Source organism: Alligator sinensis, unplaced genomic scaffold (genome assembly GCF_000455745.1).
Source record: "Alligator sinensis unplaced genomic scaffold, ASM45574v1 scaffold505_1, whole genome shotgun sequence".
Classification (NCBI taxonomy): domain Eukaryota; kingdom Metazoa; phylum Chordata; order Crocodylia; family Alligatoridae; genus Alligator; species Alligator sinensis.
Window position 1 is genome coordinate 883,128 of NW_005841940.1, and position 17,393 is coordinate 900,520.

General features: G+C 50.1%; 2 protein-coding genes across 6 annotated transcripts in view; one reads left to right on the top strand and one right to left on the bottom strand.

The window, feature by feature from the left end:
• The window catches only part of LIMK2 (LIM domain kinase 2), a 35,753-nt gene extending 18,382 nt beyond the window's left edge, over nucleotides 1-17,371 (top strand). For 3 of the 4 annotated variants that reach the window (XM_014518120.2, XM_006019849.3, XM_006019848.3), the window contains 14 exons: nucleotides 1,208-1,343; nucleotides 2,811-2,920; nucleotides 3,206-3,394; nucleotides 3,929-4,034; nucleotides 4,828-5,024; nucleotides 5,803-5,989; nucleotides 9,413-9,499; nucleotides 10,340-10,471; nucleotides 10,767-10,823; nucleotides 11,022-11,087; nucleotides 11,967-12,141; nucleotides 14,424-14,479; nucleotides 15,385-15,542; nucleotides 15,789-17,371. In XM_014518120.2, the coding sequence (XP_014373606.1) occupies nucleotides 1,208-1,343; nucleotides 2,811-2,920; nucleotides 3,206-3,394; nucleotides 3,929-4,034; nucleotides 4,828-5,024; nucleotides 5,803-5,989; nucleotides 9,413-9,499; nucleotides 10,340-10,471; nucleotides 10,767-10,823; nucleotides 11,022-11,087; nucleotides 11,967-12,141; nucleotides 14,424-14,479; nucleotides 15,385-15,542; nucleotides 15,789-15,945 (1,813 nt within the window). In that variant the 3' untranslated portion in view covers nucleotides 15,946-17,371. The remainder of the gene's footprint in view (nucleotides 1-1,207; nucleotides 1,344-2,810; nucleotides 2,921-3,205; nucleotides 3,395-3,928; nucleotides 4,035-4,827; nucleotides 5,025-5,802; nucleotides 5,990-9,412; nucleotides 9,500-10,339; nucleotides 10,472-10,766; nucleotides 10,824-11,021; nucleotides 11,088-11,966; nucleotides 12,142-14,423; nucleotides 14,480-15,384; nucleotides 15,543-15,788) is intronic. The other variant, XM_014518119.2, reaches the window with a different exon arrangement.
• PIK3IP1 (phosphoinositide-3-kinase interacting protein 1) overlaps nucleotides 9,186-17,393 on the bottom strand; it is a 14,397-nt gene continuing 6,189 nt past the window's right edge. The window contains exons 4-5 of one of the 2 annotated variants that reach the window (XM_025199317.1): nucleotides 11,509-11,647; nucleotides 9,186-9,462 (exon numbers count right to left, since the gene is read on the bottom strand). In XM_025199317.1, the coding sequence (XP_025055102.1) occupies nucleotides 11,633-11,647 (15 nt within the window). In that variant the 3' untranslated portion in view covers nucleotides 9,186-9,462; nucleotides 11,509-11,632. Of the gene's footprint in view, nucleotides 9,463-9,524; nucleotides 9,630-11,508; nucleotides 11,648-17,393 lie in introns of those variants that run through there. The other variant, XM_025199318.1, reaches the window with a different exon arrangement.

The window sequence follows — 17,393 nt, forward strand, 5'->3', positions numbered from 1 at the left end:
TGTTGTGCTGTGGAGCATTTGCAAATTTGGCTAAAATGACAAGCGGAGCATGGGTAGCTTTTTGGTCAGTACCAGCCCAGATGAGAATGTATCCCATTACTAATGCTAAAGCCACCTTTGCTCTCCTCTTGGGCCTTAGGAAGGCAAGTCATGTTGGCAAGGTCATTGTCAATGTAATGCTTTGAACCTTTGTTAATCATCACTGATCTACCTATTGTTCCACATTTTCAAGCTGGTGGCTCATCTCAGAGCCAGTCTTGCTTCTCTGGTTGGTGGGGGCTGACAGTGCTGCTGTGAGCTAGAGGAAGGATTCAGCTTGAATTTTTCAGCAGCCTGACCATGCTAGCAGTGGAGTCCCATTGAGACCTCATGGCTGGATGCAACTGTACCACTGCATGGCAAACCCTCCCTCAGCCTATGCACCACATGAAGATAGAGCAGCAGTGTCCTTAGCACCATGTGTGGGGCTCAGAGATGGACCCATTCATGACTGCTGCAGGTCCCCTTTGGGACAAGTCACTTGGTCTGTACTTGATATGCTGAAGGCTAGTCTCTGAACTGCTTTGAGACCTGTGGAAATAAGGACTCCTGCTTTCCTTGTTGTCCATTACCAATGTAGAAGGAAAAGCTACAGCTTGGGAGGGAGGGACATGAGTGTTAAAGGGTAAAAGGTCTTGTAAAGCTAGTTACTGAAAGGATAGTTCTGGAGTAGCCCTTTAGGAGTGGGTCCAGTGTACTGAGCAGAGCTGGTCCTCATTTGCCTCTGCGGTGGGAGTGCTCCAGGAAAGAGATCCTGCTGCTCTTGTGCTTGTTGGAGATTCTGCCACATGATTTGCCCCCCACAGTTCCACCAGGGGGGCATGGGGCAGCAGCTCTGACTCGAAGGGGTATAATTCTCCTACGGCTAGGACTGACCAGGGTACAAGTAATGACATGTTGCTAAGCCTCTTTAACAAAAAGGCAGCACAGACCACAGGTTTGTGGTGTCGCCAAAGTGGGGAAGCTAGGTGCCATCTTAAAGTAGATGCGTTTTAAGTCGAGACATAACGAGCAGCGGCACTGTTACTCAGAGCATTGGGAGCAGGATTTCTACACGGTGAAGTGTGTCCTTTCTTTGGGGCAACCTTTATGGGGCAGTTGGAGGGAAACTTGCTACTCTCAGCAGTTCACGAGACTGCCAGCTGTAGTCATGTCCCTCTTCTTCCAGGTGCTCCGAATGTCAAGACCCCCTCACTAACTGGTACTATGAGAAGGATGGGAAGCTGTATTGTCACAAAGACTACTGGGGGAAATTTGGGGAATCCTGCCATGGCTGCTCTCTGTTGATGACTGGACCGGTAATGGTAAGACCTCTGCAGGCTTCTTTGTTCCCAGTCCCTTGTGGAGTTCCTGTCAGTCATGTTCTTGCTGCCTACAGAAAATTGGGTGGGAGCCGTTGAGAGCTGGTGTTTAAGAATGTGCAGTAGCTCTTCATCTCAAAGGGACGCTGATTAGTCTTAACGTAGGCCTGTGAAGCAAGGAACTGAGGAAAAGTGCTTTATGCTCTGATTCCAAGGTTGTGCTTCAAGTGAAAGCATTGGGGTCTTGGACTCTGCTCCTGTAGCTCAAAACCAAACTGTGGGGTAGTAGTCTTGCTCTTTGCCTTTTGGGAGCTTCCTTCTGTCAAATTTCAGTCCTGGACAAGACATTTCCAAAATTGCCCAACAAGTGGTTAAATGTCTTCCTGTGGCCTCTAGTGGCTCATGGCAGCCCTGCAATCCCTCAGGCTTTCTGAAGTGTTGAAGCACTACTAGCATGCCCAAAACACAACTCAGCATTGCTCTACCAAACTGTACTGTACTTGTGTGTTTGAGTCATCTCAGTCCTGAATGAAACATGACAGGTACTTGAGGTGGAGGCTGAATAAAAGCAGTTCTGGCCAACAAACCCTAGTCCAGGGGCAGAGGTGGCATCTGCTAGTGAAAATAATGCAGATAAATTCTCACTACTAATTAAAACTGTTGACAAAATAAAACCAACAGGGCAAGCTCCCTCAGGAAGTCCTTCAGGCCATGGAGTATGAACAAATCAATGTGGTTTGGATTTTTGGGTTTTGGTTTTGTTTTTTTATTGTTTTTTAAAGCACAGTATTCCCTAAGACCCACATCTGCTTTCTGGCTGCTGCCTGCAGAAATATCTGAATCTTATGTGTTGGGGTAACCATCTTGCAAATCTGTCAGTTCAGGCTGGTATATACTTGTCAGCCTTGCACAATAACTCAGCCGGTAGCTTAATCTCATTCTCGTACCAAAATGTTGCCTGACGGTTGCCAAAATTTGCACGAGTGCAAAGACCACACCTGCTACTTTGTATGCTGGCCTGCTGGTTACAAAACAGTGGGCACATCTACAAGTTCATTAGTGCGTAGTAATTACTGAACATTTTAATTTAGTACTTGCTTAAAGAAGTACTAACTAAATGCGCAGTAACTAGAGTTACTGTGCAGGAGTGCTGGTGCATGAGTTTTTAGTGACGTTTACTGCACAGTAGTGTGTTAGCACAGTTTTTTCCTGGCACACTACTGTATGGTGTTATTAGGCTACTGTGCATTAAGCATCTCATGTAGATATGCCCAGTGTGTTGTAACGTGGCACTGAGCAGGAGGCTCAGGAATCGTGGGAAGGGCTGACAGCCCCCTATCTAGTATAAGGGTACTGCTTAGTCTCGGACTCTGTGTGAATGTAACATCAACAGTAGGTACAGTCTAGCTTCCCCAATTTCCTTATAACTGGACCCCTGCTTGATCAGACCTCCTTTGCTTCTCCATGTAGGTAGCTGGAGAATACAAGTACCATCCAGAATGCTTTGCTTGCATGAGCTGCAAGGTGATCATTGAAGATGGAGACACATATGCACTGGTGCAGCACTCCACTCTCTACTGGTAAGATGAGACATGTGAAGCTCCATACTTCGCTGCCAGAATGCTACTGTGCATGCCATTGTCTATTGTACCTCTAAGCCACCTTCATTCTGCCTGGTGGCTCAGTTTGGCTCCACTACCAGAGGGGAACTTGCAATCTCATTTCTAGGGCCAAAGACACTTTGCGTGGGGCCACTGATGGCTGCTGAGAATGAGAGTTTAGTTCTCATCTTTTGGGAGCAATAGGACCCATGCATGCAGGGAAGGGATAAGATGGACCAAAGTGACTCTTTGCTTTTTTCCTAGTGGAAAGTGTCATAACCAGATTGTGTTGGCACCGATGATAGAGAAACACTCTACAGAATCACTGCGTGAGCAGCTGCCATACACGCTGACCCTCATCTCCATGCCTGCAGCCACTGATGGAAAGAGAGGATTTTCAGTGTCTGTCGAAGGGGGTTGCTCCAGCTATGCTGCCAGTGTCCAGGTGAAAGAGTGAGTATGAGGAGGCCATAGTGGCTATGCTAGGCACCTGTATGTCTGTACAGCGGGAGCCAAGCAAGGGAAAGTGGAGCTTCTGTAACTTCCCTGAGGGTCTTTAATTGCCAAGGTAGAATCTCATGATCGTAGCAGCCTGTGTGTGTGTTGGCTGGTCACTGTTTTGTCATCTTGTACACTTTTGTCTAGCTTGGGAGGTAACCACTCAATTTGGGGTCCTCCACTGTCTGTCTGTAAAAGCGCTTAGGATGGTTATTGTGGTATCAGAAAAGCTAATGACTTTCCCCGAGTCTGCTGTTTACTTCCCTCTCATCTTTGTACATGAAGAGAGGATCCTCTTTACGCTAGCTTAGACACTAGCACCACAAAACGATTGTCATTGGAACTTAACATTCATCAACAAATCAATGTCACTTCATGTCTGAATCCAGTTAAAGAAGAGAGAGCTTCTTGGGGAGCAGAGCTCTATTCATCTTTCATGATCAGTGTTTAGTCTGAGGAGTTTTCCAGTATGATTTTCATTACATTTAGAGTCAATGGACTGCACATTAGCCCAAATGTCCGAAACGCCATACATCCTGGGGACCGGATCCTGGAAATCAATGGGGCCCCGATTCGCACATTGCAAGTAGAGGAGGTGAGTCTTGTTTGGAGTCCAACTTTCTACCTCAGCATTCTTCCTTCTCTTTCCTGCGAGAGCCTTTGTTGTCCATCCATTTGAAGCCAGAGTCTGTGAAGGTGAAAATAGCAGCTGGGAGACAGTGGTTTGAAAGAAGCTCAGAGTAAGCTGGTGTCAGTCAGGAACCTGGAAGGTGGTAGCCTGGAGATGAGGTGGGTGCTTGACCAAGCCACTGAAATGCAGGCAGCTCGCATGTATCATGAGGCAGACCTGGTTTTAAGGAACTGCTGATCAGTCATAGTTAGATATAGAACTTAATAATCTTTTGCTTGGTGTCTGGGTTTGCTGAGATGCTTTTCCCAGTGAATTGCTTGCAGGGCAAACCAGATGCTGTCAGTGCATGGTTAGACCACCCTTGTGTTCACTAGACAAGGGAATTTTGTCCACTTTTGGCATTAGCAGAGACTTTGAACCACTCCTTTCCCTCCCCACTTTGTGGACAGTGGTTGGCTCTGCATGCTGATCTTGGGGTAGCTTTGTCAGTCTCTGAGCTGTCTGCCAGCAATGGACAGGATGGAATCTCAGGTGCAGCTTTTGGCTGCATTGCAGAAAAAGAGTTTGGTTTCTTGCAGCTGATCAGAGCAGTGGAGGCTCTCTCTATAGTGAGGAGCTGTCTTGTGAGCCTGAATGTTTGTAAGCCAGAGCTCTGGAGTGACCTGACTCAAGCAATCTGTGGAGGGTGTCTGTCTGGCTTCATGCTTGGAGTAGTCCTTCTCCTGTGCTATCACCGTGCCCCTGGCTTTTGTTGCAGGTAGAGGCCCTGATCCGCAGGACAAGCCAGACTCTGCAGCTGCTGATCGAACACGACCCTGTCTCCCAGCGACTGGACAGACTGCGGCTGGACTCTCGGCTCCCAGTCCACATCAAAACTCCCATTTCCCCTCGTCCCATTTCCCCTCTGGATATCAAGGAGAACCTCGAAGGAACACTGCGCCGGCGCTCCCTCAGGTACGAACCCAGGGAGAATAGCCTCCTAGCTAGTGCCTCTCGCGCCAGAGTGCCAGGCCCTCTAGAAGCTGCCCCACTTCAATAGCCTGGGGGTGCAGCACCCTGCTTATAGTTCCTGTTCAGTTACTCATGTTTAGCCAACTCTGGAGCTTGGCTAAGTGCCTGGAGATGCAATAAGTCCAATCGTGATAGGAACTGTTGCTCCAGCCAATGGGCCCTCTGGTTCCCTTTGCAGTTCTTTCCCCTTCAGGCTGCCAGGTGCAGTAGTAGTGATTTGTTATTACAAAAGCTTAATGATGGGCTGTAAAAACTGTGACCTCTTAGAAACAGAAGCCTGAAAGGTCCAATTTCTGAGGGACGTGACTGTGCCCTGCTAAGTGAGGCCTGAGACTTCAGCTCTAGAAAACCCTCCCTTCCCAGCCTGGGTAAACCCCACTCTGCTGCCCTTACCTTGTGCACACTGCAGTTTAGGTGAGTCTTTCCCTGACACCTGAGCCCTCACTTGGAATTAGAAGTAGCTTCTCATCTGAGGTAGTGCCACTGATTAGGTGGAAGGCACAATCTTTACTATCAGATGTGTGGCTGGGAAAGCAGCCCAGCACTGAGGCTGCTCTGGCCATATCTGGTGGTAACTGTGTGGGTGGGTATGTGCTGCAGGACCTTCCAGCTTAGGAGATTTCACAGTTCTGCAAAGCTTGATGGCTGCCACTGCCCTGGGTTTAGAGTAAGTAACTTCCCCAGCAGCATCCCAGATCTTCTGGTCTGCTTTACTCCTCAGGAGAAGCAACAGCATTTCTAAGTCTCCTGGTCCCAGCTCCCCGAAGGAGCCCCTCATTCTGAGCCGAGACATCAGTCGCTCTGAATCCCTGCGCTCCTCCTCCAGCTATTCCCAACAGATTTTCCGGCCTTGTGATTTGATTCATGGTGAAGTACTGGGGAAAGGATTCTTTGGACAAGCGATTAAGGTAAGGGGGGCAAACCTGGAGGCCTGTGCTTGACTGTAGCTTACAAAAACCTGAAAACACCACAGCAAATCCCAAGTGACTTTTTCCTCTCCTCTCTGTCATGCTTTGGTTCTTGGAACTTAACTAGCTCTTCTGGCATACCCATAGTCTTCTGTTCTCTTTCATTCACTTAACTTGAATGTAGCTAATGTGAGAGATGGATTAGACTTTGCTGGAGGGTTTTTCTGCACCCTGAAACTGCAGCCTGGCTTGTATATCAGCCTGGTATACTGCATGTGGCTGTATCTGGTTAGCCCTCCCATGTGTGGGTCAAACCTGCAGGAGGAGTGGGAGAGGGGAGTGGGGTGGGGGGGAAATCCTCATCATTGCATGATGCATTGTCTTTCTAAAGATGCCCACTCAACTTCCAAATCCATTTTTGGATTTGTTTTTTTTATTGATATTGGTTATTTCCTTCAATGCAAGATACATCTGGGCAGCTTACCTGTCAAGGAGTGATAAGCACCATCTTCCTCTGCTTCATCATATGTAGTAGTTCATATACTCTGCTACTCCTGTAGTAATCTGCTGTGCTTTGTTGGGAATAGGAGTGCTTTGTAACCTAGACTACACTGTTTTCAGTCCTTGGTATATGGTACCTGTACTAATGGGCATATCTTTCTTCTTCTCTGCTCATAGACAAATATTAGGCCAGGTAAGCAAAACTGTTTTTGTCTGCAGCATGTTTTGCCATCTGCATCTCCACTGAGTTACAGCTCAGAGGCATTTTCCCTCTGCTCCACTGGCTAATGGTGGTCCCATTTTGATGCATGCGCTGAAGAAACCCCCTCATTGAGATCCATAATTGCACTAATCTTATTTAGTGTAATTGATGCAGCAACTTATGAATTCCACATAGCTTCCCTTCACCTCTTGTCAGTGTGCTTTAGACCTCTCTGATGTCTTCTGGCTGGAAGGTGTGTTGTGTCTTGACATGCTGCTAATGTTTGGATGCTTTACTTAGGATGGGAGCATTGGAAGGGACAATGTGTGTGTATTAGGCACCCTGTCTTGGGCTTTCAACCTAGCGCAGAATAATGTCAAATTCTTCAAGGTTGTATATAGTACGCAAGTGCGCAGGGGTCTTTCCAATAGAGCATGGTTTTCCAAACTCTGGGCCAGTGGTCCCTTTCCAGGCTGGCATTTGTTTTACAATTCCTCTCCCCAAGACCAGAGGAACACTTATAGTTTTAAAGTTCCGGGAGTGACTTGCTGTGAAACTTCACAAACATATGAAGACGGTTCCCTCCATGTGATGGGTACATCTGTCTTGTGAATAGATATTTTGAGACTGAACTTGGGGAAATGGTTGCTTTTGTACAACTGATGACTGTGAAATAGTCATTCTTGATGATGTGAAACCTGACTGATAAGAGGAGGGCAGTGGGATTAGACATTTTTAAGTTTTCTGCAGCTAATGCAGTTACAAACTCTTGACTCTGAGTTTCTGGTTAAAGCAAGCTGCAGGGCTTTGCAAAGGCTGGGTCAGCACTACTGAGTTGTACAGTATCTTGGTTGAATGAGGGTGGTGGATTCACCAGCAGAATTCTATTCTGGCCCTTTGGGTCAGCAGAATAGTCTTGTAGGTGGGTCTTGTGTTTCCTTAGATGCTGAGGTAAAAGGTCTGGAGAGATTCTCCTGGATTTTACAGTCAGTGTAAAGTCTGAAACACAAGAACTATAGTTTCTTTTAAGCTTCAGATGGGAGGCTGTGTGGGACTCTGTATTCAACCCACTCCTGCCCTGCCCTGTGGAAACCCTGCCTACTCTTGCATGTTTTCCTTTAATTGTATCCCTTTCCCATCTGCAGTGACATTCGTTCCCATTTCAGTTTTGCACCAGGGAGAGGTTTCTAGCATACTGATTCCAAGCCTAAATGCAAGGGGGCTTTCCCCCCATGCCACTAAGGGGAAAAAAATGCAGTTTTCCACAAATTCCCCTAGCAAAATTATTTTCATGCTACGTACCCCCCCTATAACAGAGCTTGCTCCCCCCTCCCATAGACAGGTTAGCTGGGCTCCATAGAATCCTGCTTCACTTCCATCCATAGCTTCTGTGGATGGAAGCAGCTGCTCTGTGCGTGGTCAGAACATTTATCTTCTACTTCTGGAGAGAAGATGGTTGTTGAGGTGTCCAGAGATCCTGGCAGAGTCGAGTGATCCACCTAAACAAGTGGTGCTCAACTTTTTGGTGGCATGAGCTGGATGTTTGGCATGGGCCTGACTGGGGTTAGCATGCCAGCACCAGGCCCTGTGCTGCCCTCCACTGTCAGACTGAGGCCTGTGCTACCTTCACCTCTGTGCTGCAGGATTGCCTCACATGCCACTTCTAGCAAATGCTTTTACTGCTCCCTGCTACCAAATTCTCAGACCTGTGGGGAACTCTGTAGGCTGGATGGCATGGCTCTGCGGGCCAAGCACCCCAACCTAAGCTGAATTGCTGACTGAGCCAACAAGGGGAGAAGGTCTGCCCTGTGATTCTGTAACTTGCCCTGTGATTCTTCAGAGTTGGGATGGTATTTTACCTTGGAGATCTGCCATTCTTGAGTTTGAGGCTGGATAATGCAGTGCAATACAGCCATGAAATATTGGGTGGGGCTGGTGGCTCTTAGGAAGTGCCTGGCACACTTTTTGGGCACTTAAGGGCCTGGTGATATCACCCTGTGAGGCCATGAGACTTGTAGATGCATCTTGCCTGCCAGTGCTTTGGGAACCTCATGGCAGACTGCAGTATGGGAACTTGATCACCGCTTCTCTGAACTAAACAGCCTGTGCCTCCCAGCACAGCCTGGCAAAAGAGCAAGTCTTCGACACATTGAGCAGAAACCAGAAGGCATCAAGGAATCTGGGGAACTTGGGATGAATTGCTTAGCTGCTCAGCCTGCCTCACAGAGTGTCACTGGGAACGTTGCTAGTACAGTGTAAAGCTGATAGGCCTTGTATGTCATGCTGTATACATGCTTAATGGTGTCTGTGCAGTCTTGCATGAAAATTCCAGGCACGTAGGAGTGCAGAGCTAATGCTAGTAGCTGAGGCTGTAGCATCCTCCTGAGCACAGCCACATTCTGCGCTGGTTGAAGAGGATCACCTACTGAGGTTTTTAGGTGGCCATATGGCATAGCCCTTAGACAGGCCCCGAGTTGTGTTTGTACCCATTTATCACTTCTGGAATCCTTTTATTTTATTTTATTTTTATGGCAAACCTTTTGTTTTCAGAGCAGTTCCCATAACTCCTTGGATCCTGCCTGAATGGCCTCTTCTCTCCATCTCCCCACTTCCGTCCTATACCCTTGTGCCCCAGTGGTTTGGGAAGCTGTTTATGAAAGCATCAGATCTCCACAATCCCTAGTCTTTTTCCTGCAGAAACAGTATCTGTCTCCCAACAGGTGACTCACAAAGCAACAGGGAAGGTGATGGTGATGAAGGAGCTGATTCGCTGTGATGAGGAAACACAGAAGACTTTTTTGACGGAGGTAGGAGCAAGGTCTTGAGCGAGGACAACCGAGCCAGTGCTTCCCACCGGGTTGGTTGCCCACCTCCCTGCTCCCACTGGCATCCTGATCCTGGAGTAACATGTTGGTAATCCTGCAGGCACCAGGACTGCTAAGGGGAAAGATCATGTGAGAGGGAGAACACATCTGGCCAGATGCTTGCCACCATTAAATATGACTAATTTAAAATAAAAGCAGACATAGATTAGACTCCCAGTTCATTAATTTTTCATGCTAAAAGGCACTTTTAGCCTAATAGGCTGGGCAGTGTTTTAATGTAGGTGTACTGGCCTTGTCCCCCAAGGTTTTACAGCTAGTGTTGTGGAACAGAAATATTAATGGGAGGCTCAGACCTGAGTGGTGTGCAGTTTATAATACATGCGAGAGGCATTCTTGACCTGTTCCCTTGGTGCCTGCTTGCCAAATTTCCAAAGTCAGACTTTGTTTGTAAATGCAAGGGACAGGGCAGCAGAGTCTGGGAGGTCCCTTCCAATCCTGTGTTCCATGTTCTAAAGGCAGCCTCCAGTTCATCCTAATGCTTCCCTTCCAGCTACAAGCACATACTAGCTGTACCGTAGAAGTCCTGTCCCTTATGCTGTAACCAGGGCTTGGTGTGCTCTCCTGGAATATTGGGATTGGGCCAGTTTGCTAAAAGATTGAAGGGGCAGGAGGGGATCCAATACCTCGAGGCTGGGCTTGGTGGAAGTGTAATGTTTTGCCAGCAACTCCTAGAATGGAACAATTCCCCTTCCCCCAAGGTGAGGATACAGAACTTTAGTTGGGCCCACTTGGTCTCAGGCTGGGGTGTTTGTGCCTGCACAGGTGAAAGTGATGCGCAGCCTGGATCACCCCAATGTCCTGAAATTCATTGGCGTGCTGTACAAGGACAAGAAGTTGAACCTCCTCACCGAGTACATTGATGGCGGGACACTGAAAGACTTTCTCCGCAATGCGGTGAGTGCCTTCCTGGGTGTCCTGGCAGATCTCCAGCCAGGGTGTAACACTGCCTGCACAGCACTGAATTCAGATGGACTGTCCTGCGGGAGCTCAGCAGTTCAGGCCTTGGTCTCTCCGTCTCCCCTTGGAAGCCAGTTCCCCTAAAGCAGGGGGAAGCTGTCCCTCCTCTAACTGGTCCTTGGAGAAAGTACCTCACTCTGCAGGGCTGTGTTATGTTCCCCAGATGTTTAGTCTCCCTAAAAGGCTGGCACCACCTGGCTGATGTGACCATTGAAGGTTCCTTGTCTTGCAGGACCCATTTCCCTGGCAGCAGAAGGTCAGCTTTGCCAAAGGAATTGCCTCAGGAATGGTGAGCCAGAACCCTTTGATTGGGAGAGAAGCAAACTGCCAGGGGTTAGGACTAACAGATGTGACAGTGCAATCTGTAATGGGCTGAAGAAGCTTTACAATAGGCAGAGGTGTACGATACACATGAACACAGCCCTTAAGTCCCAAGGGCTGTGTTCATGGGAGACCTGCTAATGCCATTCTCTTTCCTCTGTTTCAGGCCTACTTGCACTCTATGTGCATCATTCACAGAGACCTGAACTCTCATAACTGCCTGATCAAACTGGTGAGTTGTGCCCTGGAGTCTGGTCCCCTGTCTCCTATCCTCTCTCTGACTTCTTCCATGTTATGCTTAGCTTTCTGCAGCAACTATACATCTTTCCCTCTCCCCACAAGTCCAGGACTATCCCTTATGCAGTTGTATAGCATTTCTGTTTGCCTGGGCTCATGTCTCAGGCAGTCTGGCTGGGACATAAGCCTGGGAAGGACTGTTGTACAGTTTGCTTATCTTGCTTTCACCTTTTCCTCCATCCCACCCCTGATGAATTGTTTCCCTCTGCTTCTCCACCCTGTACTGCTCCAGAGCTGTTCAAACCTTGCACTCTGCAGTTGCTGCTGTTCCTTTGATTCTACAGTGCACCGTGTTCACTACCATCTGAGATCCATAGGGGCACTCTCTGCATAGTACTGTATCCATGGAATCTCACCTATGAGTTTTGTGTCTTCAGTCCTGTCTGTGTGTTCACGTAGCCAGAGTATTGGCTGAGCTTCGTGGCTTCAAACCCCACAATCAGATCTGGGCAGAGTGAGTTTCCCGGGAAAGACTCCTGGCTAGAATGAGACAAACTGGATGGAAAAAGCCAAATGTGTTAGCAACTGTGATCAGGTTTAAATGACCAGTTAGATAACTCCCTTGCCTGCTTGTTGGACTCTTCCTTCCTTGTCCACTGGGTCCCCTCTCCCTTCTTTTTCCCACTTCTGTCAGCAGGTTCCCTTGTTTACTCCACTCAACCAATTAGCTGAAGGAGTCTTCCTCACAGATACGGCTCTTGCAGTGCTCTCATGTGCAGTCTACAAGTATTGTGTTTCGTGGCACTTTGCTAATGGGCCACTCCGGAGAAGAGCTGAGAGCACTCAGTTACATGTGATTAAATCCCTTGGGTAGGACAAGACCGTTGTGGTTGCTGACTTTGGTCTCTCTCGGCTGATTGTGGAAGAGAGGAAGAAACCCACCTTGGAGAAGCCATCAGCCAAGAAACGCACCCTGCGCAAGAGCGACAGGAAGAAGCGCTACACTGTGGTGGGGAATCCGTACTGGATGGCCCCAGAGATGCTGAATGGTAAGCTGCCCCTGCTGGAGCAGGTGCTGGGTCACTCCAGGCATGAGGTAGAGTTTATAGGAATAGCAGAAGTTCTGGCTGTTGACTGTACTTTAAATTGTTAGCTGCCTGGAGCCTCAGATCTGCTGAGGAGTGAGCTGATTTCAAACATGCAGATATGCTGGCCCACCTGTGCTTTGTGTCTCAGTCCTGCTGAGCTCCTGTTGCCTCCCATGCTCCTGGCAGCAGTGAGGTACAGCTCCCTGCTGGCTGGCAAAGGCAGTGGTACTAAAGTTGCCCCAATTCCAGATTTTGGTGACAGCAATAGAGACTTAGAGAATGGGATCTGACCTTAGTTGGATCAAATATGCTGGTGTGTCTCTGTTCTGATCATGATGTAGTGAACTTCGTAGTCACAGCAAGCAGGTCTGTAGGTCAGAGCTGTCCTCTAGCTTGTTAGACAGGCCCAGAGGGGACATGAGGGGCAGCCACCTGTGACTGGGTTCTCCCAGGCCTCAGGGTGAGGAGGGGAATAACTGGCTGAGGGCAGATCTTTGGCACAGAGGCTTGACATGTGTTAAGAGTAGACATGGATTCCTGATGGGATGGTCTGCCCATGCAGGACCTGGAGGAACATAGTCATCTCAAACTTCTCTAGGGAACTGGGCCAGCTTATGACAAGGTCACAGCAGGAAGACAACCAGCCCTTAAAGCCCAGCAAGGGAAAACGGGGAACTACTTATGCTCCAGGCAATATGCCTTGATTCCCTTTGACAGCAGCCATTCTGGTGCCCTGGGAAAGGAACTGCTCTGGGTTACAGCCTTGCCTCTTCTCCCCCATCCTCATTCTATTTTTTGTCTGCTTGGTGCCACCTTATCTGTGTCCCTGCTCCTCCCCTGAGGCCTATGTGGTAGGGACCTTTTGGAGCAGGGCAAATCCTTAACCACTTTAGTGAGGCAGAAGAGGAGATGCTGGCATGCTAACTTGCATGTACTTGGCACCTGCCAAGAGAATGATGGCCCATGAAGCACAGTAGAGATTATCCTGATACTGCATCCTGAGGGGAGGCAGGGCTGCTTCCTTCACAGAGGGGGGCTGGGCCCTGCCATAATGCCAGGCTTGGCTGGGGAGGCAGAAGCCCCGCAATATGCAGGCTGCTTTCACCAGCCTGCTGACTGCTGTTGGCTGAGACCTGCTTTCTCTGCCTCGAAGCATTGCTGTCTGCAGAATTTAGTGCCTTTGCAATCAGTGCTGCAGAACTGGGCATTCAGCTTCCTCTGCAGACAGCTCTTAGTCAGTGACTGATGATTGATGTGCATGGGCAACAGCTCACCAGGGCTGATGCTAATAGCTGCTTGCTTCTTGCTGAATCAGGGTGTCCCTTCCCCCAAGCACCTCTGGAAGCAGGCTGTATCACAGACCTTCTTGAAATACACGGAAGATGCAAGGTGGGCACCTATGGTGGTGAAGAGCTAGGCAGGCACAGAACAGCTATGGTAGTGGAAGCTTTCATTCCAGCTCTCTGTGCATCCTGTCCCATCTGCTTGGTAGGAGGGTAGTTCAGGTTCCAAGGTTCATCCCATTCCCACCCTGTCTGCCCAAGGCCAGTAAGATGCCAGTTATGGAGATGGCTCTTGTCATAATCAAAGCCACCATGCAGCCACTATATGTTAGTTGTAGGTCCTTGGCCATTGAGGATGGATTCAAGTGCCCTAGAAATGCAGCTCTGCCTCTTGGCTATCTAGTGTGTCACAGAAATTGCCACAGAGACACTGCACCTTTTGCTGGCTAACTCTGCTGCCTGGAATCCTCCAGGAAGTGGCCTCCCTCTGCCCAGTGGTGGATGCTCCCCACCTCCTGCAGTGGCTTCCAGAAGGCTGGGCGCTAATAAGTGAGTTTGTTGTCTGAAATTAAGAACAGCTCCCATTGATGATGGGCAGACTGATGGCTGCTCTGGTAGACTAGGACCCCCTTGTTGGCATGGAGGCTCCTTTCTTCCATCTTGCCCACCCTAGCGGGGATGAGGGCTTAGCTCTGCAGAACATCCCTTGAGTGTATCTGTGGGCAGGGCAGTCTCCCTTCCATCCTCACCGGGGTGCTGCTGAAAGAGAAGGGTGCTACCTTCATAGAAAGAACAGCTGCACTGAGCACCTCGGACCCCTCGCTGGCCTGGCTGTCTCTGCCCAGAGCACTAATTTGTGTTTTGCTGATCAGGGCCTGGGCTGGTATGCTGTGGGTGCCAGGCAGATTGCCTGTCCCTGGGAGTGCCAACTCACAAGGTCTCCTGTGTTGTCTCCTGCAGGGCAGAGTTATGATGAGACGGTGGACATTTTCTCCTTTGGGATTGTTCTCTGTGAGGTAAGGCCAGGCTGTGCAGAGCCGGTCTCGTGGGGTGTTATTGAAAGCTGTTTGTTCCTGCAGCCTGTCCTGTTCCTGTTCTGTCTTTTCTGCCCCAGGCATTAGGGGAGGCAGCTCTGTGTGGCTGAGCCTGGGGCTCCTGGCACAACTGCACTGGAACTGGGACCAGAACTTGGAGTTTTTCCTGCCTCCCCCATCTCCTCACTCTCCATAGACAGAGGGATGAGGGGGTCTCTGCCATAATCCCTTGGTCCAGTGGTAGAGCTCCCTCCCTGTGCTTGGGAGCCAGAGCTGGAGAGGCGATGGGACTAGCTGGCTTGCTTTAGTGCAAAGATCTCCTGAGAGCTGAGATTCCTCTTCCCTCTCTCTCTTTGTTGCGATTTTAACTTGCCCACAGCAGGGAGACCCTGGAGCTGGGGGTGCTTGCTCCTGCCAGGTATTCTGGGACAAGTAGGGCTTTGCAGTGACCTCTCCTCTCAACCTTTGAGCTGGGTGGGGTAGAGGGGCTTGTGGCAGCCTGACAAATAGCTGAAGAGGAGGTCATTCCCCCATGGGTATGGGGATTTAATCATTGAGGACAGCATGTATGCACTGCTATTTGCCTGCCTGTGCTAGGGCATTGAGCCTGTCCTGTCCTTGCTGGCAGCAATCCCCTAGGGAGGAAGTGGGCTTGGCCTGCCCTTCCCCTCCCATAGGAGATGTACTGCCAGGCTCAGCTGGCACTTTGGGGTGGGTGTGGTCCTTGGGTTGCTGTGGATGCTCTGCTTGCTCTATCAGGTAAGCGGCTCTATTCTAGGGCAGGTGCTGGTGCCATCCTAGCTCACCCTCTTGTTGCTGGTCACTAATGGGGTCTACTACCCTCTTGGCAGCACCAGAGAGTATAAGTGGCTTCCTTCTCTCCCTAGATCATAGGGCAGGTGTATGCTGACCCCGACTGCCTCCCTCGCACACTGGATTTCGGCCTCAACGTCAAGCTCTTTTGGGAGAAGTTTGTCCCTGCTGACTGCCCCCCAGCCTTCTTCCCGCTGGCTGCCATTTGCTGCCGACTGGAACCGGAGAGCAGGTGAGCTGTGGGTTGGCATGGGTGGACGTAGCTCTGTTCAAGTGCCATACCTCAGGATAGCCATAGAGGGAGGGCACTCTCATGCCCCCTGTGCTGGAGCTAGTATTGGCAGGGGGTGCTGGCCTGTTTCCCTGTCCATGTGGGCTTGGACCTGGGGAGGTGCTTCTCTGCATGCAGCGTTCCCATCCCACTGGACCAGCCCTGGTGTTGCTGCCCACTCATGTGTGCTGTTGCTCTTATTCCCAGGCCCCCATTTTCAAAGCTGGAGGATTCCTTTGAAGCCCTCTCACTGTACCTGGGGGAGCTGGGCATCCCTCTCCCATCTGAGCTGGAGGAGCTGGACCACAATGTGAATGTGCAGTATGGGCTGAGCCGTGGCAAGCTGCCAGCAAACAGCACCTAGGCAACCTGTCCTGCTGTGGGTGCTACTTCCACTGGCCCCTGTGCGAGCAGCAGGTAGGGAGAGGCACTTCAGCCACTTCCAGGGCATTCAAGGGCACCATGTCACATGCTTGCTGCATCGCCTCCCTTGTGACACCTGTGTGCTCCCTCTCCTCGGCCTCTGGGTTTGCAGCGGATTGATGACACGTCTTGGAAGTGTAAGGGACCATGTCCTGCCAGCCGCGCTGAGGAGGTTGCTCCACACATGCTCCAGGCCCCACTATCCTCATTGCTGTGGTGGATTGAACTTGACACGTGACTGTAAGCTGTGAAATCATCCTGGCCTCTCTGCCAGGAAGGGAGTTGCTGTAGGAAGCCTCCTTTGTTAGGAACTGTGTTTTTGGACTAGGCCCTGGCAGGCCCCCACCCTGGACCACTGCATAGGAGACCTGTTGAATTCACTACAATGGAGAGTGCATCTCTGCCCGGCTGCCTTGCTTCCACCCATGCTCCAGAGCTGCCCCCAGGCTGGGAACTTGGCTCCTTGTGGAGGAGAAGCTCCAGGAACTGGAGCACCTCTATTGCAGTGGCCACCTGTGGGTAACTCTAGTGTCTTTTCACACCCCCTGCAAATACCTCAGAGCCATTTGGAAACACTACAGCCAAGCTCTGCTCTGCAGCAGGATGTGTCTGAAGCTAAGATGGGGCCAGCAACAGGCCATTAGTCTGAGCTGCTCAGATGCCACCTTCCTCTGAATCAGTCTGCACAACTGTCTTTCAAGTCCCAACCCCTGTGAAATACACTACAGCTGGGAGTGCATTCATTGTTATCCCCCAGCGCAGAGCATGGCCCAATGCTCCCAGCAGCTCCCTCATGCCCTGACCAAGCAGGGTACAGCCAGAACCCAGCTGAGCCAGTGCAGTTGTTGAGGCTTTTGGGAAGGGGAGGTGACCTCTTGCTTTAACTTCACCTTCTTGTAGAGGGAGCTCCTGCAGATGCTAGCTGCAGAGACCAACTCCAGTGCTGTTGCCCTCTTGACTTCTACCTGGTGCCTGTGCTGCAAGCAGGTGTCACTTGCTGTTACTTGGATCCCTGCAGGGGCTAGAACATGGTGTGAAATCCTGGGTGGAGCAGATGTGGCTGCTAGCACTGAGCGTGCGGTTGTGTCCTAGAAATGGTGGGGCCTTCCCTGCCGCCTGTCTGGGGAGGCCTGTGGCTGGGTCCAGTGGGTTTTGGGTATTCTGACTGAGAGCTCTGGTCCTCTGCTCCTCCCGCGCTGGACTGTGAGGGGGAACTCAAAGGAGGGTAACTTGAGCGCTTTGCGGGTAGGAACATGAACTGTGTGACTTCAACGGTTGTTCTCTGACTAAATTAAAAGCAATAAATGTACCCTGTGGAACCATGGCTGTCTCCTTTCTCGAGTTTTTATGACTAAGAGGAGGTGCTGCTGGGCACCTGGCCCTCTACTT